This window comes from Nanorana parkeri, unplaced genomic scaffold, assembly GCF_000935625.1.
Source record: "Nanorana parkeri isolate BGI_ZX_2015 unplaced genomic scaffold, ASM93562v1 scaffold102, whole genome shotgun sequence".
Classification (NCBI taxonomy): domain Eukaryota; kingdom Metazoa; phylum Chordata; class Amphibia; order Anura; family Dicroglossidae; genus Nanorana; species Nanorana parkeri.
Window position 1 is genome coordinate 2,286,021 of NW_017306370.1, and position 25,161 is coordinate 2,311,181.

Sequence of the window (25,161 nt, forward strand, 5' to 3'; positions counted from 1 at the left end):
ACAGTATATATATATATATATAATCTCTCTAATTAGCCAATCGTGCAGCAGCAGCAGTACAATGCATTAAATAATGCAGATACGGCACAGGTTTTTCAATTAATGTTTACGTCAATAAAGGGTGGCAGTTGAGATCTCCGTGATTTTGACTGTGGCGTGATTGGTGCTAGATAGGCTGGTTTGAGTACTGATGTAAATGCTGATGATCTGAAATTTTCAAGTGCAACAGACTCTACAGTACAAAAAACATCCAGTAGGAAACAATTCTGCGGATGGTAACGCCTTGTTGATGAGAGTGGTCAGAGGAGATTGGCCAGATGGATTTAAGCTGATGGGAAAGCTTTGGTAACTCAGATAACCGCTCTTTACAACTGGGAGCAGCAAAAGCATCTCAAAATGCACAACACAACGAGTTGTAAAGTGTATAGGTTACAACATCAGAAGACCACGTTGGGTTCCACTCCTGTAAGCCAAGAACTGATGCTACAGTGACCACAGCTTGCCAAAATACATCAACATGGACCAGAATATCAAAGGAATGTTTGTGGAATCCGTGCCACAAAGAGTTGAGGCCTTTTTGAAACCCAGTATTAGTATAGTGTTCCTAAAAATTGGCTTAGACAGTGTATCTCTACAAAGTAAACCCAGATAGAATATGCCTAAAACACTAATAGGACTATTTACATTAAAGTTAATTTTTAAGGAGAGAAGCTCTATCACGTTTTTGTTTGCAAGCTGTTTCCCATTGGGGCGCTTTTCCCTTGATTCTTGTTGGGACACAAAGTCAGAAGAAATGTATTCTGTAGGTAAAGAAACTGGAACAAAATACTATTGCTCTGTAAAATGGAGAAGGTCTAGAACCTCTGTCCCATAGCTGTTTGCTATCTGTGTCTTCTTTTCCCTGTGGCAACCCTCACCTCATTTCTTGGCTTGCTGCCACTGGTTCAGGAAGTGTGAATCTCTCCAGTGGGGTTACAGACCGTAATAAACTTGACAGAATTATTCACAATTCTCCTAAGTATGTCATGGAAACCATACCAAAAAAAACAGGTGCACTCTTAACATGAGTTGCTTTCAATTGCCACCTTGGATGGTCAAAATTGTGTTCCTACACTTAAGGTCCCCACACACCTTGTGATAATCGTACGATAATCGTGGGAAATCCCGCGATTGTACGATTATCGTAAGGTGTGTGGAAGCCGTGCGACCTCTACTACTGTAAGGTCGCACGACTTTAAACTTACGAACATGTTTGCAAACCCGCCGAGCATCGTACGATGTTCGGCGGGTGTGTAGCATGTTCGTAAGATAAAAGCCGGACGGGCCGGTGTGCGCAAGCGCACACTGCCCGTTCGGCATTGCGGTCATCGGAAGCCCGCCCCTCAGGGGGCGTGGCTTGTGATCATCGCAAGTACGATCTGCCTATGCAAGATGGGCAGATCGTACGTTTTTTAAAGTACCTTACAACCATCGCAAGACAAAAGTCTTGCGATGGTTGTAAGGTGTGTGCCCAGTCTTACAAACAGTCTAGCTTGTCAGTGCAGGAGCTATATGAAAATACTGACTCTCTTTAAAAAGCCAATAGTGTCTTCCTACTGGGCTGAAACCCAGTCTTCCTACATCTTCATCTATTCCCTGCTGCCACAAGTTCTGAGCCAAGTCTCGGGAGACTTCAGTGCCTGGATGTAGAGACTGATGCTCAGACTGAAATTTAGAGTACCTGCATGGGATCTGAACTCTGCACGTATTGAATGACAACCTGCACCACCTTCCTGCTGTGACACATTAAAAAAATGGTGGAGCCCAAAGCAACCAAAAGCTTGTCTGTTGGAATGAAATGGGTAGTGGTTCATATGGCATTGGATGAAGTAGATAAGGTTCTTACAGCCTATTGTTTAATTGTTCCAAATCTCCATTTCCAGGATTCTACTAGATAATGCAACATGAGAGATCATAGCAAATAGTCTAGTTAGTTTTTAAATGGCTCATGGGTGCATGTGGTAGGGGCTTCGCATTAAAAGTTATTGCATTGAATCAGACAGAAAACTCAGTTAAAACAATATCTAATTTTTAATGGATTGCCCTGTCCAGTTGTCATAGAAAGGTGCTGGAATCCTTCAGTGTTTTGCACCAGGTGATCTCCATACATGGCTTGGGGTGTGCTGTCTATAGGCGTTGCTTTCCTTTTAGAAAGGTTGTTGACCAAAATTGGGAACATGTAAGCAAATTCTAAAAACGAAAGAAAAGTTTGAAATATAGGCTTTCTGAATAGCTTAGTTTCAGTCTGAAGACTTACAAGTTATCAATACAATAGGATATATGTCGAATTCCCCATGCTTAAGATGGTGGAGTTTCCCATTCCTTTGGTAGTGTTGGGTGGTTTCCAGTATGATGAGTAATAAAGTTAGTGAAATTGTCGGCAACGTTCTTGTATAGACATAGGACAAGGTTGTTGCAACATGGAGAATAAGGAGACCCCTACATTTTCTACAGAGGTAAGTGAAATCCATATGGCCTGTTCATGGAAGCTTCTGGGAATAGCAGGTGTTTGGGGTCCCACCACTTTTTCTTACATTTTTCCTCTTCAAAAGCTTTTACCTATCTGCAATAGTGAATGGCTTGATATCCAGAAATCTGTGCTGCATCGCTTCTCCTCTCCACTGCAAGTATGGAAAGTTTCTTCCTTACAGCCAATGTCACGCAGTCTCTTCCTGTCCAGACCAGCTGTCATAAGCACACCCCCTTGTAGTTCTTCAGATTATTGGGGTGCTGGTGCTACTAGCAATGGATGTTACTTCTGTTAACCCATTACTCACCTGCTAATACCCACTGAAGATACTTGAAGTTGCTTATTCTGTATGCTGCTGCCTGCCCCCACCAGCATGCCACAATTACTTTTTGGATCTATAGTCACCAATCGGCTCTGAAGCTTATGGGTGTGCAGTGTAAGTACCCCAAGGTTTGGGGTGGGGGATCAAGGCAAAATATATATTGCTAGCTGCAGTTAAGTATTTAGGTAGCTAAGTGGTAATCTTTTCATGCCTTGCAGTGAAGGGGCATGGCCTATGTAAAGTTCAAGAAGTTTGTTTGGGATTCTTCCAGTGTCCCCTACAGATCCTGATAGGGTCATCGGTTTTCATTAAAGCTTTGTTCATCTGATAAGAATAGTCCAGCTATGGTAGCTCCATTGGTTCTGCATTGTCTACGATGACATCGGCCAGGGGGCGACCACATGATCAGCGAAGAAGAGCAGCTTTATGGGGTGTCCAACAGGGAAGAAGCCTGCAGGTGTGAGAAATAACATACGTAACTCTGTTACATGTCCCTGGACTAAACAAGCATTAGAACGTTACTATACAGGGTGTGGGAGGCAAGCTGACCCGAGTTCAGGTTTAAGATCGTCTGTTGTATGTGCTTGAAAAAAATGCACTCACACTTGCTTGTTTTTGTGCACTTTGATGTGTTTGATTACTTAAGAGTGTAAGTGCACATGTGTGAAAAGCTACACTGAGTACTTGTGTGTCCCCCTTTAAGTGCCAGTTGGAGACAATGCGGTGCTTTGTCCTCACCGTGAAGGACACAATTGTTGAGTTATATGACAGATTTTGCTATTCTGAAAGACTCCCACTCAGCCCTCCCCAGTTATTTCCATTATAAACCTCTGCTCTAATCTTGCTTTCTGTGTGGCTAATTAACGTGACCTTGTTTGATTCTTCACACAGACTAACGAGCTCCGAGTGGGCACAATAAGCAAATGGTTGCTAATCACTGGAGGAATACGGCACTTTTTGTATTCTTTGTGAAAGAGTTTTTAGATCAAGTATTCTTTGTGGTAGGACTCGTTTATCAAACAAGAAAGAGCTGTTCTTGTTGCCTATGTCTGCCAATCGGCTCCCTTCTTTTATTCTTTCTGTCCAGTAAGATGAGATGGGACCAGTTGGGTTTTTCGTAGGGTTGGCAGTGTTCCTGATTCAAAACTTAAGGACAAAGTTGTGGTTTAATGGTTCATTAGTTCACAACTTAAAGATAGCTGTAGGGCATGAAGTAATATGTTAAGTGGCACTTACATTGCTTAACAAGTATCTGTATGTCACTCTCATGCACCAGGACCACTCACTCTTCAAATTGGTTCTGATTGGTGTCTGTGGGACAACGCAGTCCTTGTGGCATGTGCTAGATATGGGAGGCATGATAAATAGTGACTGCTCAGGAAGTCTGCTTTTCACTTTCTTATACTATAAGCTTTGCATGCTGTGACGAGGAACATTCTGACATGAGGAGGGAGCTGAGAGATAACCTCATCTGTCTGTTGCTGCTTCTTTGTTGTCCAATCACAAGCTGGGGGTGGGGACTTGACCTAGCTGTGTTGCTTTATTGCAGCATAGAAATGTCTGGTCACCATGCTTCCATACGTGTTTTTCGCCTGTGCACGTGGTTGCTTGCCTGAAGTTCAGCTTCCGACCCAATTGAAAATGGCGCAGGGGGTTCGTACGAAGCAATGGTTCTTTGTAAAATTACAAAATATAACAACCTTTAAATTATGTGCGGCTTGCACGCTGGACTTTGCTTGTTGTATATACACGTATCGGTGAGAGTGAACAACCACAGATGTTTTCAGTTTCTGTAGTCTTTGCACATATCTGTCTTCCGAAATGCTGAACAAGGTGTTCTTCAGTTGTTTACCAGCAAATGCTGGTAATAAGACCGATCTGTTAGCTGCACCCAGTGTTTTGTTTTAGAATATAGCCAATGAGTACAGTCATTGTTAAGACTGATGCAGGGAGCGCATACATTGTAAATTGAAGAATTCATCTGTTGCAGTACACTAGCCTGGCAAAGCTTTGAACAGGGATAGCTCTTTCCTTGGGTTCCCAGGCCAACTGTGTTCCTTAAAAATAATGTGTGTGTCTACTCGGGGCAAAGTGACAGGTTCTCTTTACACGCCACTGAAACTCCACAACTGCTGCATTTGTCCAAGTATGGGGAGCACGTGAACTTTTTGCCCTATCTCCATGAATACAGCATCAGTGGCTTGGTGGGTGTTGGTCTGTTGCATGTCCAGAATATTTATATATATATATATATACTGTATGTATGTGTGTGTGTGTGTGTGTATATATAATTAGGGCTGGTACTGATTTAAAATGTTTTGTGTTCGATTAATCGAAATTTTTTTTAATCGATTAATTTCGATTAATTATAACGCACATACAGATCCAACTACATTGACCTATACACATACAGCACAGCAATGAAGTAATAAAATGAACTAGGATCACACTAATCCAGCACGTTATTAATCTCACGTGCCCCACTCAGAATAATAACGTGCTGGATTAGTGTGATCCTAGTTCATTTTATTCATTGCTGTATGTGTATAGGCCAATGCCTTGGCTGGCGCTCGTGCAGAAAGTTTCTTGGGCAAACTCACCGGCCCAAGTGGCTTCATCGGCTAACGAAGGGAAGGGGGGAGGAGTCCGGTGGCATCAAGAACATCGACGTCACCGGATCGCCGACTGGACTCCCGGAAGCCGGTGGAGAGGTGAGTGTTTTCATTAGTGATAAAAATTATTTTAATCGATCAGAAATTTTAACGATTCATCGTTAATTTCCACAGCCCTAATATATATATAATTACATTATTTAAAGTATAGCGCTGTAAAGTGTAGTACTGTTCTGAGCCAAGGCTTTTTGATGACATCCCCTCAGGGGGCGGGTCTGTGACAGCCTTAGAGGAAGTGGGTTGAATGAGGCTGGCTGTCATTTAACCTGGAACCACTGATGGTATCTACTAGCGGAGAACAAGTACTACAGGGGGGCAGCTCTGGATTAAAGGTAAGTATTCCAGCAAAAGTGGCGTTTTTCTAAATAAAATGTTCTATAGTTGTAAATAAATGAAAGTAGAGTTACCCTTAAAACGAATCCCTTTTATCAGTCTTCAATAACAAGCTTTTGAAACACAATTAGGGCGAATTTATCAAAACCTGGAGCAGACACTATGTGGAGCAGCCGTGCAAGGCAACCAATCAGCTTCTCTCTTTAGTTTGTTCAGTTAAGATTTGAAAATGCAAGAGAGAAGCTGATTGGTTGCCGTGCACAGCTGCTCCATATTTTGTCTACTCCCGTCTTGATAATTCCCTTCATTAAAGGAGGACTATGAGGTAAGTGTTTTTCCCCATAGTTCTCCTCAGGGTCACGGGAGGACATAAATTAGCATCGTCCCGTGACCCAAAGCTCAGTATACCGCGAGACCACCGCAGCCGGGACGGATCCCGACATTACTGTCGAGATCCACCCAGCTGCGTGATTGACAGCTGGCTCTGACTATCTAGAGGCTGAGCCAGCTGTACCCGCCCCCTGCCCGCCCGTTCCTCCACTCAGCGATGGAGGATCGGGGAGGGGGGAAATCCCTGCAGGGAGCCGTGAGTGACAGTCACCGCTCTCTGCAGGGACAGGATCGAGAAGTGAGCGAGCGACGGTATGTGTTCACTCACTTCCCGCTCTATTGATCCGACTTGTGACAGTTTCATTGTCACACTTCTGCTCGAACTAGGAGGGTGAGTGATTTTCACTCGACTCATAGTTCTCCTTATTACGTTTTCAATCTTTTATACGAGACAAAAGCTATTACTTAGTTCAAAGCTGCGTACTGCTCTTTTCTGTAGACCAAGGTGGAATGACTGCTGCTGGCCCCCTGAAATCCATTTAAAGGAGCATGTTGTGAAAGGTTGATCAAGGTCATTTCTTAGGTATCTGGTCTTAGACTGCTGCCCTAAAAACAATAAAATAAAACAAAATCTTCAGTCCAACATTACATTGCAGCAGCTCTTAGTAGTGAAATAGGTAATATGCCAAATGCCAAGAGTTCAAATAGCGGAACAAAAGACTGAGCAATATTAAAATCCAGCATGCTGGGACAGCTTGGATAATCCTAAAAAGCAAAATCCCTGTGGAGCTCAGCCAGTCTGCCTCTCCAGTGGGTCAGGTGGTGGTTGGGATGTGGGGGGCCCTGGCACTTTTTAGACATGGCTAGAATTTTTTTTTTTTTTTATGGTAATGGTATCATGAGTGTATTCTAATGTGGCAAATCTTCTTTCTATGAATAGTTGTTATTTATATTACACTATATTTCCAAAAGTATTGGGACGCCTTTACACGCACATGAACTTTAATGGTATCCCAGTCTTAGTCCATAGGGTTCAATATTGAGTTGGCCCACCCTTGCCACTATAACAGCTTCAACTCTTCTGGGAAGGTGTCCACAAGGTTTAGGAGTGTGTCTATGGGAATGTTTGACCTTTCTTCCAGAAGCGCATTTGTGAGGTCAGGTACTGATGTTGGACGAGAAGGCCGGGCTCGCAGTCTCTGCTCAAATTCATCCCAAAGGTGTTTTATTGGGTTGAGGTCAGGACGCTGTGCAGGCCAGTCAAGTTCCTCCACCCCAAACTCACTCATCCATGTCTTTATGGACCTTGCTTTGTACACTGGTGTGCAGTCATGTTGGAACAGGAAGGGGCCATCCACAAACTGTTCCCATGAAATTGTCCAAAATGTCTTGGTATGCTGATGCCTTAAGATTTCCCTTCACTGGAACTAAGGGGCGAAGCCCAACCCCTGAAAAATAACCCCACCCCATAATCCCCCCTCCACCAAACTTTACACATGGCACGATGCAGTCAGGCAAGTACCATTCTCCTGGCATCCGCCAAACCCAGACACGCCCATCGGATTACCAGACAGAGAAGCGTGATTTGTTACTCCGGAGAACACGTCTCCACTTCTCTAGAGTCCAGTGGCGGCGTGCTCTACACCACTGCATCCCACGCTTTGCATTGCACTTGGTGATGTAAGGCTTGGATGCAGCTGCTCGGCCATGGAAACCCATTCCATGAAGCTCTCTACGCACTGTTGTTGTGCCAATCTGAAGGCCACATGAAGTTTGGAGGTCTGTGGCTATTGACTCTGAATATGTATGTATGTGTATATAGATATATCTATCTATATACACACACATACACGGTGGCATCCATAGTTGCCCATTGCATATACTTAATGTGCTTCTAACCTCTCTTAAAGCTGAACTGTAAGCAGTGAGGTTTATTGTATGCATCTAATACCGTCTTTTACCCCCACCCGCCAACAACATGCAACTAAAATGTTTTAACAAAATAATTTTGTTTTCAAGAAATAACTCTTTTGAGCCCCACTGACATCCTCACTATGTCTGTCTGCTGGTCTTTGCTCTGTGATTAGATCGAGTTTGGTGGCAGGCCAGCAATCACCTGTAAACATCTCCGCACCCTGCCTCAAATCCTCTTTCAAGAGCCTGAGTGGTATGTGAAAGAACGCATCCCCAGCATTATTCTTCCTGGTGGCCACTGGGTACTTCAGACTCTAGCTGTGCAATCTGCTAATCAGTTGCTTGATTACAGTTCAATAGAGTGTAATCCAACAACTGCACATTTAATCATGAGCATGTACTTCTAAAAGGATGCCGGGTATATGATGTTTTATATAATACTTGGGGACGGCAGTACCGAGGTCAGCTAACTGACTCTAACCCTATAGATTGCACCCGCACATGATGAAGGGCAAAAATGGTTGATGGTAGAGAAAGCAAAAATCTGTGAGAGGCCAGCCAACGACAGGATGGATAAGCAGGAGGGTGGATTAATGATGATTGAAGGAGTTCACACAGGAAATGAAGGTGTTCTGACAGGAAATAAAGGAAGGCTCAGGATAGCTGCTGCAGTTTCAAAGGGTTATATTGTGCTGATGCAAGTTTGCAGGGAATTGAGAGTAATCAATTTCAACACAAGAGGGAACTTCCAACAATTGTGGAGGGAAAAAAAGATAAGGCTTGGACTTCGGGTTCAGTACTCTATTAAACACCTGAATTTGACCTGGCCTCAGCCTCTTGCCGTCCCTGTATAGTAGGGCTGGAGTGTGAAAGGAAGAAGCAGTACAAGGAGCCAGTCAAGTGCTGCCAGGAAGCATGCTAATAGGAGGGGAAAGCAGAGTGACATAGATGACACTGTTGAATCACAGGACGGGGCAGACCCATGACAACCTGGGCTCAGAGGATGTGGGCTGAATGATGCTTGCCATTAGAGGGCATCTACTGGGGGAAGTCTCTGGACTGAAGGTGTAGATTGCAGCAAAACCTGGTTTACTTACTTATATTTATAATGGTGACTTTTTTTATTGTCTGGAGGGTGAAGGAGGGCAAACTCTTGCAGATGTGATATACAGGCAGTCCCCGTGTTACGGACGTCCAACTTACGGACAATCCGTACTTACGAACCGGGTCCACAGTTCTCCTAAATGTTCAGTAGCTGCCGGTACATTTAGGAGAACTGTGGCTGCAGCAGCCTGTGTCCCTTCAAAATGTTAAAGTTAAATAAATTAAAATTAAAAATGCAAACAAAAAAATAAAGTTAATAAAATTAAAAATAGAAAAAAACTTTTTTTGGTGTGTCATTTTAAATTAAAACATTTTTTTTTAATCTTCTGAACAACAGGAACAGATAGCAAAACAAACGTGACCCTTCCCTATGCTATCCAAAACAAAACAAAAAATTTTGGCTGGAGTTACACTTAAAAAATGTATCTGTTCCGACTTGCATACAAATTCAACTTAAGAACAAACCTAAAGTCCCTATCTTGTATGTAACCCAGGGACTGCCTGTACAGGCATCTAGAGGTGCACACACGGTCTCCCGAACTCTTCTCACATGGCCAATTGCTGACTCGTACACTTCCTTGTAAAGGCCGTGACACACTGCACGCGAAGCCGTGCAGAGCGAAGCAAAGCTATCCGGCACGGAGCTTTGCGTGCAGTGTGTGAGCTGAGTTCAGTCAGATGATTGACTGCACCTTCAGCCAATCGGCTCGTGCTTAACCGGCCAGACGTCGCATCCCGTCGCGCCAGTTTATACGCGCGAGCCGATTGGCTGAAGTTGAAATTGTTCATCTCGGCACGCTCAGCTCCGCGAGCTCTCGCCAGCTGAGGTGCCCAGGAGAAAATGACATGACACACTGCTCGCAAAGGCTGCTTCGCCTGCAGTGTGTCACGGCCTTAATGCTGAGCCTGCCCTTAACATTCCTTTTGGCCCATCACTGTGGCAGCTCCAATGATTCTCTGATCAAAGAGTTACTTTATGATTTTAAGATGGCAACAGCTAGACAAGTATCCACCAGCAAATGTTATTTAAGGTTCGTTGTCAAATTGTCATCATCAATACATCTAAATTATCCCGGGAAAGCCCTCCAGTCCCTCCCATTAAATTCAGTTTTTATGGCGTCTTCTGGTCGTGTTCTGGACAGCTATTGCGACGTTATCTGTGTTTTGTAAGTGACGTTCGGGCTGATAATCTATGCATATGCGCTGCATTTCAAGATAACCCACAGGAGGCTAAAAACGGCAAAACCGCGTTCTTGAAAGGAGATGTGGTTGTGAGAACAGGGAATTTGAGAAGCACAGATGGGATTTGCAGGGGTATAAATAGCAATTTACAACATATATTGTGCGTATGTATAAATTTAGCTTGTAAACACGACAGAAGGAGCCAAACCCGCCTTGGCAACAGTTCCAAAATGCAAAATTCTTGGTTAACGCAAAAGGTTTCAGTAGTATATCAGGCCTGCGAGCAACCTGTCATAACAGCACTTTAAAGAAAACCTGTCCTGTGTTTTTTTTTTTATTATAGTAATATCTCTAAAATGTAGTCACCGCCATTGGATTTCTGAAGGTTTTTAAAGCTGTGCAATGTGAATGGGAACATATACCAAATATAAAGTAGGTGTTATCCCAATTTAGCTACAAAAGTGGAAATACACTTTAAGGGATAAGTTCACCTTTTGCAAAAATTAAAGAAATGCAGAATTAATAATGTATAAAAAATCTGCATTTCTTTAATATTTGCATTCAAGCCTGGAAAGCATTGCAATTGTGATCACTCGATCAGGGCTTCTGCACATTCTCTCCCAGGCAGAGCTCGTAATGAGGTACAGAGTTTCAGTTAGATGGGGGAAGGCCTTTAAACTGCATTAAATCACCTCATACGGCGTCCAGTCGTCCTCGCTCTCGGTAGAGCTGCCCATATTCCCGCATCTTCCTAGAGCGAGGACGGCTGGACGACGTATGAGGTGATTTAATGCAGTTTGAAGTCCAGCCGTCCTGAAACTCTGTATCTCAGTATGGGCTCTGCCTGGGAGAGAATGTGCAAAAGTCTGAGCTTCTGCACATTCTCTCCCAGCCCGGATCGAATGATCACAATGCTTTCCTGGCTTGAATGCAAATATTAAAGAAATGCGTATTGTTTTATATATATTATTAATTGTAATCGGAGGCTGCTTACCTGTGCACGGGAATGTGCCCTCACGGCCCGGCCCGGCACTGCTGATGCCTGAAAGCCGATGACTCATGGACGTGTTTACCACCTGTCCCCGGGAAACAAAATAGACTAACAAACATACTGACCTGAGGTGTGCCATGGTCCGGGTGGACAGTACTCCAATAAGGGGGCTTACTCTGAGTATGTGTTGGTGAAAGAAAGGGGAAGGGCGCGTTGGTCACGCTGGAAACCACTTGCGTCCCGAGGAGCCTGTGCGGCCAGCTTAAGGAGGCTGTGGGAGCGCAGACTCCTCCCACAAATCCCGGCTAACTAGTTAGCCTCCAAACATATGCATTTCTTTATTTGTGCAAAAGGTGAACTTATCCTTTAATGATACCTAAAAAAAAAACAAAAAAAAAAACCTGGTGTGCTAATATCCATTGTGCTATCCTCCTGTTATGGGTATACAATCTCGGAGGTGGGAAATGCTGTAATACGGGTGAGACATGTATAGATTTTATTGTCTCCCATGATTTGTAGTGGGGTGGATTTTCTCAGGGGTATGACAGCTACTTTTGCAGTGCAGTGTGAAATGATGTTCCAAGTAAACAGACCCATTTTGCACCCAAGTGAAAGTGCACAGGAGGAAGGGAAGGGGCTCCATCTTGCAGCCATAGTCTTCCGTTGTATAATCTGTGAAATAGTTGATATGACCTAATCTCTGCGCTGATAACAAGGCTTGGCACACGCTTTAATGGAAAGGCTGGAGTGTACTTTATAACTGCGTGCAAACGCAGAGTACACACAGAGCGAGATATTAACGTGCTCATTTTATGGCGTGCTTAAGCCTGTCATTAGTCCATCGGTAATGATGCCATTAAATGTGGCTTCCTAGCGGGCAGGTTTGCTAAAGTAGTGACAGTTCTAAGAATTCGGCAGCTTTCCGAGGATCTCGGTAGAATGTCAAAATGGATTTTGTACCCATAACGCTTTTCTGTGGCATTGAAAAGGAGTTTGTTGCTTAGCAATCCCAGGCCGGAACCTTTGTCCGCTGCGCATTCATAAACGATGGAACGAGGTTGACTTATGATGCCCAGGGCACAAAAATAAACATTCACCAGCTATGCAGATCCTGCCATTCTCTAATAGAGGATAAGAAAAATGTCTGCAACCAGTAAGTCCTGTAGAGGGGCCTCTGAATGTCATTTCTTTGCTGAAGCTTTGTATTTAAAGAAGGTCTCCGGGCAGAATAAAACTTAACCCTTGCAGTGGGGCTACCCCCAACACTGCAAGGATTGAGTGCTCGGCTTGGTCTAGGGTCCAAAATAACAAAGATATACTCGCCCAAACCTGACTGCTAGACCGGTCCCCACAGCCTCTCTCCCCCTCCGGCATCCATATAGGTGGCAGCAGTATCGTCTCCTGAACATCTGCATTCTGCCGCTCAACCACCTCTTGACAACCTCTGTGCAGAGGGCCATTCAATTTTGCCACCAGAGGCCTTAAAAAAAAAGTCACTTCAACCGATTGGGGATGGTCTTCCAAACTTCCTCCAGCCATATGCTGGGCGAATGCCATTCGCACGTAATTTCCACTGATGGATGGAGCCAAATAGCGTAAATCCTATGCTCTTTGGCTCCATCTAGTAGTAGGCATGACGTGCAAATGCACTCCCACACCATTCCTGCCGCTAGATGGAGCCGATGAACATAAATCCTATTCTCCTTGGCTCCATCTAGTGGTAGGCACGTCGTGCAAACGGCATTTGCCCAGCGCATGGCTGAGCGGAGGTTTTAGAAGTCATCCTGATTGTGTTTCCTGCATTGCGGTATAACGATAAAAGGCAAACTTTACCGAGCATTAACACCAACATCAGTGTAAATGGGCACCCAATGTGAATTATTAAGGAGTTATAGAAGAACAGAATTCCTTTTCTGGGTTGCCTCCTGTGTTGGTCATGTGACTTAAAGCCTAGGCATTTGGTCATGTGATGTCTGCTGAAGAGGAGCCTCAACCTGCACTCCCCTTTTTAATATATAGTAAGAAGTCCCCTTTATTATGAACCTTAATGAATACAGGTTTCTCGCCATGTACCCCTGAAGGGGTTAAACCGTTACAGTAGATCCGCGGCTCTCAGAAGCACTGGGCTTTATCTGTACGCTGTGACAAGGCCAAGGTCATGGAACTCATGCTATTGAGCCTCCGGTTTGTGCAATGATATCCTTTTGTAAAAGCGTTGAGGCCAAATCACAGCTTGTTTCATTTTATTGTGAAAGCTCCCCGCTCCGATCGGAGAAAAAAAGCTCTGCCTTGTGTAGAGATAAATAAGTTACTTGTCACAGCCTCTGCAATCTGATCTGACTGTAAAGTTTCACTGGCATTTCTCCCACTCCCAGAATCCTTTGCGCTCCTGTACGGGCAACATTTTTAAAAGTTGCTTTTTAAAAAAAAAAAAAAAAGAGTATTCTGTATTGAAGATTGAGATGAAACCAGATCTAAGCGTTGGAGGAACTCTTGTATAATAACATTGCATGACAACCTAGACTCTCCTACATAAGGGTTCTCACCTTGTTACGTAGGTGTAGGTGTGTGATCACCTTCAGCACATTTCTTTTCTTTGTAATATCTTTAAATTGTTTAAAACAGATTTCCAGGAAAAAAAAAAAAAAATACTCAAATTAATGCAGATCTGTATTCATTGAAGAAGAACTCCAGGAACACACACTACCTGGCCAAAATTAAACCTCACCACCTGGATTTACCTAAGCACATAGGTAAGAGCTATGGGGGTCACTTCCGTTGGCCAGGTCTAGGCTTCAGCAATGTTATGTCCCCAAAAAATGAGGTCTGCTGTCTACCCAAATATACTGAATAACCAGGTTTTTCCATCAATGGATTTTTTCTTGCCTGATGGCACATTGGACTTATTCCAAGATGACAATGCCAGGATTCATCGGGTTCAGATTGTAAAAAAGTGGTTCAGGGAGCATGAGAGGTCATTGTCACACATGGATTGGCCACCACAGTCCAGACCTTAACCACATTGAGAATCTTTGGGATGTGCTGGAGAAGACTTTACACAGAGCTCTGACTCTCTCATCATCATTACAAGGTCTTGGTGAAAAATGAATACAACTCTGGATGGAAATAAATGTTGTGACATTGTATAAGATTATGGAAACGATGCCATGGGGAATGTGCTAAAGTCGGTCCAATGAGTGTGTGACTTTTTTTTGGGCCCAGGCAGTGTATATTGGTCCAGCAAGTATCCATATCTAATATCAAGAGGGATGCTGAAAATCACTGTTGTAGGCCGCGCTCTACATACAGTGATAGCTGTGTTCTTCCAGCTGTCACCCTCTAGTGCAGGGGTGGCCAACTCTGGCCCTCCAGCTGTTGTGCAACTACAAGTCCCATGAGGCATTGCAAGACTGACCGTTACAGGCATGACTCCAAGAGGCAGAGGCATGTTGGGATTGTAGTTAAAGCCCAGCTGGAGGGCCAGAGTTGCCCACCACTGCTCTAGTGTCTATAGGCACGTTACATATTTTCTAGCCAAGTTCTCAGCCAGGTAGTTTGTAGTAGCAGAGCTCTGATAGCCGTAGTAATTCAGCTCATGAAATAAATAGATTTCCATCTGGGGGTGTAATACGGACCCTTAGGCTATTGGACGGCTCAGACACACCTTCCTGTGGGTGAAGGGGGAATAACGTGCAGTGACCTGGAATGACAGACAATCTGGAGCTCCTTAGCAAGTCTAAGATAAGGTCTTGTGTTATGTGAGCACCTGTCATAAACTCATCTGACACGGACCTTTAGCACGGTGACTTGCAGAATTCCTTGTAGACACAGCAGATTCTACAGTGAGGAGGAGTAAGAACATTTCCATCAACCTGGTGATAAAACTATCACCTCATTGGCAGCGAAGGCGCCCCATTGGTTCGTGAGATGGTTGATGGAGATTGCATTATGTAAAAGAGTAAATAAGAACAATTCAGCTGGCCATACACCAGGAGAATTTTGTACCAAATTTGTGTTTGGAACATTTGTTCAATTTTCTAATTACGGGGTTAATTTGACAATTAATTTCGACTGCAGTGACGGGGGAAAAAAATCGAAGGAGCGGGATGGATGGTTATTATTATTACCCTGTTTCCCCGAAAATAAGACCTAGTACTATTTTTGGGAATTGCTAAAGCATAAGACCTAGTTGTGACCATTCCCAGGGCCGGTGGTGGCATAAGGAGGAACTTGAAGAGAGGCAGGAGAGAATCAGCGGTGCAAACGAAGCCAGCGCTAGAGGAAGCGAGGCGGCAGCGGAGGGAGCAGAGCCGCATAAGCCGATGCTTCCTCTATAGCGCCGCCTCCTGTCACAGGCGGAGTGATACCAAATGCACTCCGCCTGTGAGGAATCGATAGTGAAAGTGCGCTTCGCTCATTCTGGACAGCGATTGGTTAGCAACTTGCTCTTGAAAAGGTACGGAACCCCTTATCACCATATTTGTGTACATGAATATATGTAGACTGTTGTACATGAATAAGTGTGGATTGTTGTACATTAAAAAAATTAATAAATAAGACCTACCCCGAAAATAATACCTAGTGTGTTTTTTTGAGCCAAAAAAATATAAGATAGTGTCTTATTTTCAGGGAAAAAACATCTATATAGGATTTATAGAGCGCCAACAGTTTGCTCAGCGCTTTACAATATAAGGAAGACATTACAATCACAATACAATTGAAGACAGGATGGTAAGGAGGGCCCTGCCCCTGAGGGCTTACATTGATGGAGATAACATTATGCAAAAGAGCCAATAAGGACAATTAAGCTGGCCATACACCAGAAGAATCTTGTACAAAATTCGTTTTCGGAACGTTCATTTGTCAAATTGACCCCATGATCAGAAAATCAAACAAATGTTTTGAAAACAAATTTGGTACAAATTCCTCCTGGTATATGGCCAGCTTAATTGTCCTTATTGACTCTTTTACATAATGTTATCTCCATCAACCGTCTCGGGAACCAGTGGTGCACATTAGTTCGAGAAAAAATTTCCATCCAGCTCCTTCAACTTTTTTTTCCGCCATTGCAGTCGGAATTGATTGTCAATTTGACCCCATGATTGGAATCGATATCACCCCACCGCAAGGGTTAACCTTTAATATGCCTGGAATGCTTCTGGAATCTGAATTTTAGTATTCCCTGGCACCATCCAATATCGAATATCCTTGAGAACAGAATTAGAATTCAGAAAGGGATCCCAGAAATCCACAATGAGAACGCCGTCCGTGGCTCATGACAATAGAGGAATGCAGAGGAATGCAATCTCTCTAAAGGCGGCCGTATACCTTACAACCATTGCATGACTTTCGTTGTGCGAAGGTTGAAAGGTGATTCAAAGTTCGTACGATCTGCCCATCATGGACAAGCAGATCGTACTTGTGATCATCGCAAGTCCTCCCCACTTACAGGAGGGCTTACAGATGATTGCAATGGTGAGCGGGCAGTGTGCGCTTGCGCACCTCGTGCCGTGCGGCTTTCGTCTTGCGATCGTGCTACCAACCTGTTGTTTTCTAACGTGCTCGTAATACGAAAATCGTGCGATCGTACAGTAAATGCGGTCGCACGCTGCCCATACACCTTACGATTATCGTACGATTGCGGGATCACCCGCGATTATTGTGCGATAATCGGCAGGTGTATGGGCAGCTTTAAAGTAGATGGAAACCTAACCACTAAAATCTCCTCTAAGCTTTCACATGTTGATGTCATTTCCAAAGTTGTTTTTTTAGTATTTTCAAATCTGCAACTTTTGATAAAATAGCACCTGGTGATCCTGCCATGGAGGTCCTTGTTTAGGCACTTCCTGGTATAGTGTGACAACGCCCTGTCCCCAAACTTCTGGATTATCACCCTGTCACAGGAGCTTCCAGTGGACACTACGAGTGGCCATTTCAACACACATTACACAGGAATGGTCTACTGTTGTCACCGTCAGGAAACCCCTGAGAAGTGCTATAAAGCCATTGCTGCATTGCATGTAGACAGGAAGGGGCTGCAAATAGTCCGGAGGAGATAAGCAGCACTGATATGCATCAAAGGATGAAAAAAAGTTGTAAAGGATTTTATTTAAATGGTGTTTTTGAATGATACACAATAGTTTAGCAAACTAGATGTCAATCAATCAGAATTTGCAGCTACTTTAAGGGCCAGGTGCACACCTAGGCGATTTATTGCGCAAAACACAGATTCGCATTGAAGTCAATGGAGGCTGCTCACACCTTTGCGGTGCAGGAGCTATTATCGAGCGGTTTGGGTCCCATAGACATCTCTATGCATTGAAAAACGTGTGACAATCGCGCGGTTTACAATGAACAGTTGCGTGATCACTGCGAGAAGACAGCTCGGCATCTGAATCGCCTAGGTGTGAACCTGGCCAAAAGAGATTAGAAGGTAGATCATTTGAAATCTTTTGGAATGAATGACATATAATGAAGATGTTATAATGAATGTTGATGAATGAGATCTTTTGGGGGGGTCCATCTGATATTTTGGGTATGGGAAGATTCTGATGGGTTGACTCATCCTCTGGCTTCTCATGTGTTTCGAGGATTCCAGTGATCAGGTTCTTCTCCAGGAGACTTCGTGGAATCTCACTTCTCATGTTGCAGGAAGATTAAGTAACATTAAAAAGACTCTGTACCGTTGCCCTTTGAGGAATACACAACCCCACACACGTTCAGGCCCACCATTGAGCTCCACCATTACTTCATCAGAGCCCTGGGGAGATACCTGGTCCTTCCAGTTACAGAGGAGTATGTGACCTCCCAGGATGCAGTGCCCGGGCCTGAGTCACTGAACATTGTTACATGAGGAAAGGGAAGAAGTCATTAACTGTGTGAGCTCTGACACCACCCAACACTGAGCTTCTACCGGAAATGGACTCCTGGCTCAGATGGAGGAACCGAGCACTGGAGGGTCTGTATTGTTCTACTAAGAGGAACTGTCACTTTGCCCCAACAGAGTCTCTTTAAAGTGTATAGAAACCCTAACAATGACTACTTCTTCTTTTGGTTCGTTAAATATACAATTGAAAGTCTTTCCTATATATGTTCAATAAGTGTAACAAATACCTGTCGATCCTGCCAGAAATCTTGTCAGCTGATAACTTCCTGTGCTCACTGTCTGTGTTTCCAGCTATCTCTGAGAACTGCAGAACCCCTTTACTCTGTTATAAAAAAGAGGAGACTGAAGGTTATTTTAGTTCTGTCCAGCTATCTCTGAGGACTACAGAACCCCTTTACTCTGTTAGGGAAAAGAGGAGAGGGGAGATTATTGTAATCCTGTCCAACGGTCTCTGAGGACCACAGAACTCCTCCACTCTGTCATGAAGAGGGTAGGTTATTGTAGTCCTGCCCAGTTATCTCTGACGACTACAGAACTCATACACTCTATGGTATGGAAAAGAGGAGGGGGGTTATTGTAGTCCTTTCTAGGGGTGACAATGCTGCTACTCCATAGATACAGTATGGCAAGTTAGTGTAGTCACCCCAGGGCAGGAAGTGTGTTACTGGCGGGATCACCAGGTGAAAATAAAGGGGGAAAAAGCCTAAAAAAGCGAACTAATGCAGATGCCACATCTAAGGGCTAGAAAGCTGCAATGTATTACATTTTAATTCTTGGGGTATTCACGCTCTAAGGGTTTGTGTACAAAGGCATATGTTTCTGTCAGAATTTGTTTTCTCGCCAGTGATGTTAAAGGGAAAGCATAAGCAGCTCAGGATTAGATCAAAACCAGCCCAGGAGCTGGTCAAAGGTGGACCAGAACCACATTTGAAGGAACTCTGTAGCATCTACTGCATTGGCAATGTGCAAGCCTGAGATATAGAAGGTAGTATTTGACATCCTTCTGGCATTTAACAAATCTTCTACCTCTCGAGGACTTCTGAGATCTCCGTTCTTGTGTTCCCGGGTCTACAAGAATGCTGCAACTCCTACAAGGGATGTCTGATGGATATTTTATTTGCTCTATACTATAGTACTAGGGGTAGGCAAACTCCGGCCTTCCAGCTGAGATGAAACTACAAATGCCATGATGCACCTGCCTCTGGGAGTCAAGTCTATGGCTGTCAGAGTCTTGCAAAGCCTATTGGGATTTGTAAATGCACCACTGCTGGAAAGCCGGAGTTTGCCTACCTACCCCTTCTATAACAGATGCAAGGGGCTGTGGTCTGGAGGTCTAGGCGCCAACCAACTGGTGAACCCAGACCAGCTCCCTCCACCTATAGCTGGAATCACTTCTGGTGGGACTCCCGATCTATTATACATTGCTGTCATTTCTATGTTCTATGCACACAATAGCCATTAAAATCTTAAACCTGTTTCAATATCTGCTGATAGTGGTCAGGAAAGATCTTTTATTCAGTATGCTATAAGCCCTTTTGTCCATTCTATTTTAGGATAAGAAAATCATAATCTCTCAACCATCAAGAGGACCAAGTGCCTTTATACCTGAAAAAGAGGTAACGCTGAGCGGTGTAACGTGATAGTGGTGAAGGGTCAGGATCACGCTGAATGCACAAAGTCATTGCTGCAATCTGCCCTCTTCAATGAGATTAAAGAGAAGCTCTAGGGAAGCTTTCCAATACAACTAATAAACTAATAGATTAATTAAAATGTCCAGAATGTATTCATTTTTTTATTCAATTAGTGTAAAGCTTAACTCCAGAAGATCTAAAAGACACAAATGAACCCAGCTCTGTAATCATTAACACATCATTACATTTATTTTTAATGCAAGCAGTTTAAAGAAGAACTTTGGGCAAATAAAAAACGTACCCTTGCAGTGGGGGCTACCCCGCACTTCAAGGGTTAAATGCTCATTTTGTCTAAGGGGCTCAAAGCAGATATGCTTACCAGATCCCCGGCTCCTGTACCGGTCAGCGCTCACCTTTTTACCCCTACGCTCTGGCTGTGGAATGTCACTTGACGCCCTCACGCCTAATGCAAGTGAATGGGCCTGCATAAGACGTAATGATGTCAGTGATCTTTAGACCACCGTAGCCTGGGGGAGAAGAGGCTGCAGCCAGGATCAGGTAAGTAAATCTGCTTATATTCCAGCCCCTAGACCAGGGGTAGGCAACCTTGGCTCTCCAGCTGTGCTGAAACTACAAATCCTATAAGGCGTTGCAAGCCACAGGCATGACTCCCAGAGGCAGAAGCATTATGGGATTTGTAGTTTCAGCACAGCTGGAGAGCCAAGGTTGCCTACCCCTGCACTAGACCAAAATGAGCACTTAACCCTTGCAGTGCCGGGGGGGTAGCCCCACTGCAATAGTAAGTTGTTTTTTTTTTTAATTTGCCTTCATTTAAGAACCTGAATCTGACCTGGTTTCAGGCTCCTGCAATTCCCATACAGCAGAGCTCAGAATGGGAGACAGAGAAGCACCACAAGGAGCTAGCTAATCAGGCATGCTGTAGTGCTAACAAGGGGTGTGCTCAGAGGAGAAGAGAACAAAGGGACAGAGAGATGCCCTCAATAGTCTACTGCTTCTCTTTTTGCTGTCCATTCACAGCCTTTGGGAGGGACAAGACCTGTAAATGTTACTTAACTGCATCGGGACTGGGCTGGACAGAAATGTAAATAGTTTGTGAGGTGAAGTAGCTCCTTGGTATGTATTTGATCTCTGTATTTGGCTTTTTGCCTGGAGTTCAGCTTTAACTGCGTCCGCCGGGCATTCAAAATCGGCTGGACAGGAGCCTTCCAGATGTGGGTGGCCATCTTAAAACGTCCTTCCCCGCCCCCCCCGTGCACACCACCTAGCGTGCGCTCGAGTGGGAAAACTGCCTAAAATGTAGACAGCCAGCAAGCGTTCCGGCATCTGTAGAGACGCCCAATCGCTTGCATTGTGCGTGTGGGTGTGCGCCCCCTCCATCGGTGCCAGGTGCGGGCCAGGACCGGCACGACGGCTCTGTGATCGGAGATCAAAAGGAGTTCAGTACACGATCTCCTTCTGATCTCCTCTCCGATCCCCGAATGCAGGAAGTGATGTATATTACGTCACTTCCGCATTCAGCTGCCATTCCCGGCTACAGATCTCTACTTCATCAGCATCTCTGGGGGTGCCTAGGTGACATTAGGGGTCTTGGAGACCACTGATGTCTCCATTAAGAGGAGCTGTCATGTAAATTGGCTATCACTTAGGGGGCTTCTTAGTCCCCTATGTGATGGCAATAAAGTTAAGTGTAAAAAAAAAAAAAAGTCAAAAAAATTAAATTAGGCATAGAAAAAAAAATCACATAGAAAAAGAATTTTAAAAAAAAACACAAAAAAGTCCCTGGCAGCGGTGCTGTGCGATTGCAAAAAATTGTGCATACAGTTTTATTCTGAAGTAAACTTTATGTTTGTAACTCTGTATTTATGTATTTAATTTTAAATTAAGGATGGTATTTAATTTTTTTTAATCTAATTAATCAACAAAATAATCAGCTAACCAATTATGAAAATAATCAATAAATAGCCCAGTACTCGCACAGGGAGAGGGTAGGCCAGTACTCTGAGTCAATCAGAGCACTGTTGCTTTGCACAGTGCTGTCAGTCTGCAGCTTGAACCTACTTGCAGGAGGAAAGTCAAGTGATGACCTCATGAATTTGCTGCCGCTCCTGCAATGTCCATTCGCAAACTAGAGGCAGGTCAGTGACCTATCTATGTTGCTTAACAGCAGCAAACAAACGTGAGGTCACTGATAGAGCTCAGCTATTTGGAAGAGGTGCCTGGATCTGAATACAATGACACATCCGTTGACCTGTTTAGTCAGCTCGGGGTATGTATTTAGCTGTTTGTCTGGAGTTCAGTTTTAGTTTGGCATGCAGAGTGTCTGATCCCATGCATGAATCAGGTGGCACTGGGTGGGCATCCAAAGAGAAGGGGGTGGCATTGGCACTGAGACTAATGAATTGTTGGGGTTGTCTTCCCTGTACTATGCTGCCATATGCCAAAACAGAGTTTGGTGGATCAAAGGAAGATGTTGTTACTTTTAAAGTCTTTTAATAACTAAAGAACGCATGTTTCAACTGTGTTCAGCTCAAATCCCAGAAGCCAAAATGGATAGTATTAAAAAAAAAACCAACAGGGGTTCTAATTTCTCCCCTTCCCTATCCAAAACCAGAAGCTGGACATAGACTTTGTTAGGGCCGGGAGTTGCCCTTTAATTTACAGCAGAGGTAAGGATAAATCCCCCTCGTCCCCCCTCCGCTCTCTATAATTCTCCAGTTTCTGTGCGATTGAGGTCACTGGGTTTGTCTGGTAAAGTGAGGGGCCTGCTGAGCTTGCAGCTCCAGTCCAGTGGAGAATATAGGCTCTGTGTTTACATTCTAACTAAAAATACTCCCAGATGGGCCGTAAAAGGGACAAGAATTACAATGAATGTGCACTACAATAAATCTTAAAACTGTCTCTTATATTTTTATTGTCAGTGGATGCGGTATTTAAAGCGGAACATTTTGCCAAGGACATGATTAAGGTTATATACTTGTCTTATTCCTTGCTGTCATAGGCAGCCGGTGCTTTCTTCCACCGCTCTGGGCCCTGGGGCCTTTCTGTACAATGCCGGGCTACTGGTCAGAGAGCTGCGAATGGTCGGGCAGCAAAGGGGAGAAGATTCGGGTACTGGTCACACAAAGAGGAGAAAGCCTGCAGGAGCATCACCTAGGAAAAATAAGCAGTGACCCCTTTGCAATGACGAGGGGGGACCCGCTGCAAGGGGCTCTTTTCCCCGAGTTCAGCTTTAAGCTAGACGTGGAACAAACATTAAAAATAGAACACTGTTTAATGCTGTTATGTGGTTAATAAAATGTATTTTTAAACAAAAGCTAATACAAATACTTGAAGTTGTCTTTATATCTGCTTTATGTAATCTTGCTACATTGCGCAATGCAGCCAATCTAATACTTGGCGATTACTGAGGGTAAGAGTGAGCAGGGAGATGACCTCATCAGTGTGATGTTGCCTTTAACTTGTCCAATTGGTAGGCTCAGTGGCCAGCTCCTTGGCTAAGCTTCACTATAGTGGAGATCAGGTACCCAGCCAGCTGTGCTATTTGGTAGTACAAGGTAGTACATGGAATTACAAGATTTTAGGGAGGTAAAATAATTCACCTAAATTTATTTCTGCTGCAATTTTACCTGGTTGCCTGGAATTTCAGCAGGAAGTTCAGCTTGCTAACTTGTACATATCATTTACTGTTAGTAATATGTCCTATGGCCACATGTTTGTGATCACATGACCCTATTATTATGTTCTATGGCCATAAGTTTGTGGACACGTAAATGTTGGTCATCTCTTTCCAAAACAATGGGCATTAATATAGATTTGCCCCCTCCCCGTTGTAGCTGTAATAGCCTCCACTCTTCTGGAAAGGCTTTCCACAAAATTTTGGAATGTGTGTGTTGAAACTTCGGCCCTTTCAACCAGTTGAGTATTTGTGAGCTCAGGTACTGATGATGGATGAAAAGACCTGCCGGTGGTCGGCATGCCAATTCACCCCAAACAAGTGTATTAGGGTTGAGGTTGTGAAACTCCTCAAACCTTGACTTTGTGGAGCTGGCTTTGTATATAGGGGCACAACAATGCTGGGACAGAAAAGGGACTTCACCAAACTGTTACCACAATGTTGCAAGCGCACAATTGTCCATCCAAATGTGATGAATAGGGTTAGGATCGGGAATCTGTGCAGGTAATTTGGGTTCCTCAACACCAAACTCACCAAACCATGTCTTGATGGGGCTGGCTGGTACAGAAAATGGTCTTTTACCACGAGGAAGGAAGTGCACAGTTGTCTAAGATAACTTTGTATGCTGTAGCATTATCAGCGCCCTTCACTGGAAACTCCTGAACTCTGTAATTTCCAGAGGTGTCCACATTGGTTTGACCAAATAGTGTAGATCATTGATAGTTTGACAAATTAAAGAGGATTTTGATTTTTGTTATGAAGTGGAAATCCTATGGGTACTCTGCTTAGCAGGGTTGTCTTGGTTGGGAACCCGAATGATCATGTTTTTCAGATGCTGCATTGAGCAGTTTGGAAGCTCCAATACCTTGACATAGCTTCAAGACTTTCTTTGGGTGCCATAGCCATTTTAAGATTGATTTTTACTTTGCCATTATTACACCATAGAGACCTGTATGGGTCTGTTTCTGTAGTCCCACAACTGCAATCCAATCTGTACTGCACCCACCACCACACGGGCGATATTGGGTCTTATAAATAGACCCCATAAAGATAAGTGCATCCTTTTTGCCACCTTCCCCTTAATTAACCTAACCCGCCTTCCACCTCCATAGATGCATTCTTACCTCAATCTGATGGGCACGTTCCTGCTGTTTGTTTACATGCAGCATTGCAAGTCTGTCCTAGCTGCACCTGCACATTAGTGATCCATAGACTTCATTGGAGCGGTGTCCTAAGGCCTGGAATGATTGGAGACAGTCCCATAGAAGTCTATGGAGGCTGAATTGAGAAGGGGTGGCCAAGACCGTGACAACTTGCTGCGCTGGATGTAAACAAACAGCAGAACCTCAGCTGTCATAATGAGGTAAGTATCCATCTGTAGAAGGGGAGAGTGGATTCAGTTTTTTTTTATTCTGGACAGACAATGACTTTTATCACTGTATGTTAAATGTTTCTGTGTGTAGTTTGCATTATTATATGTATGTATAAAGGGTCTCTTTGTTTGCCTAAAGTGACATTAAACGCTCAGATTTTTTAACATAAACCAATACTGTAATGTGTGCCTTACTGTAATCCATGGTAGTTTCCCTTCTC

The 25,161-nt window shown here is 43.9% G+C and overlaps 1 protein-coding gene across 1 annotated transcript in view; it reads left to right on the top strand.

The window, feature by feature from the left end:
* SESN3 (sestrin 3) overlaps window positions 1–25,161 on the top strand; it is an 84,906-nt gene that overhangs the window by 36,124 nt on the left and 23,621 nt on the right. Inside the window, exon 2 of the mRNA XM_018552943.1 lies at window positions 19,797–19,859. Coding sequence (XP_018408445.1) covers window positions 19,797–19,859 — 63 coding nt within the window. The remainder of the gene's footprint in view (window positions 1–19,796; window positions 19,860–25,161) is intronic.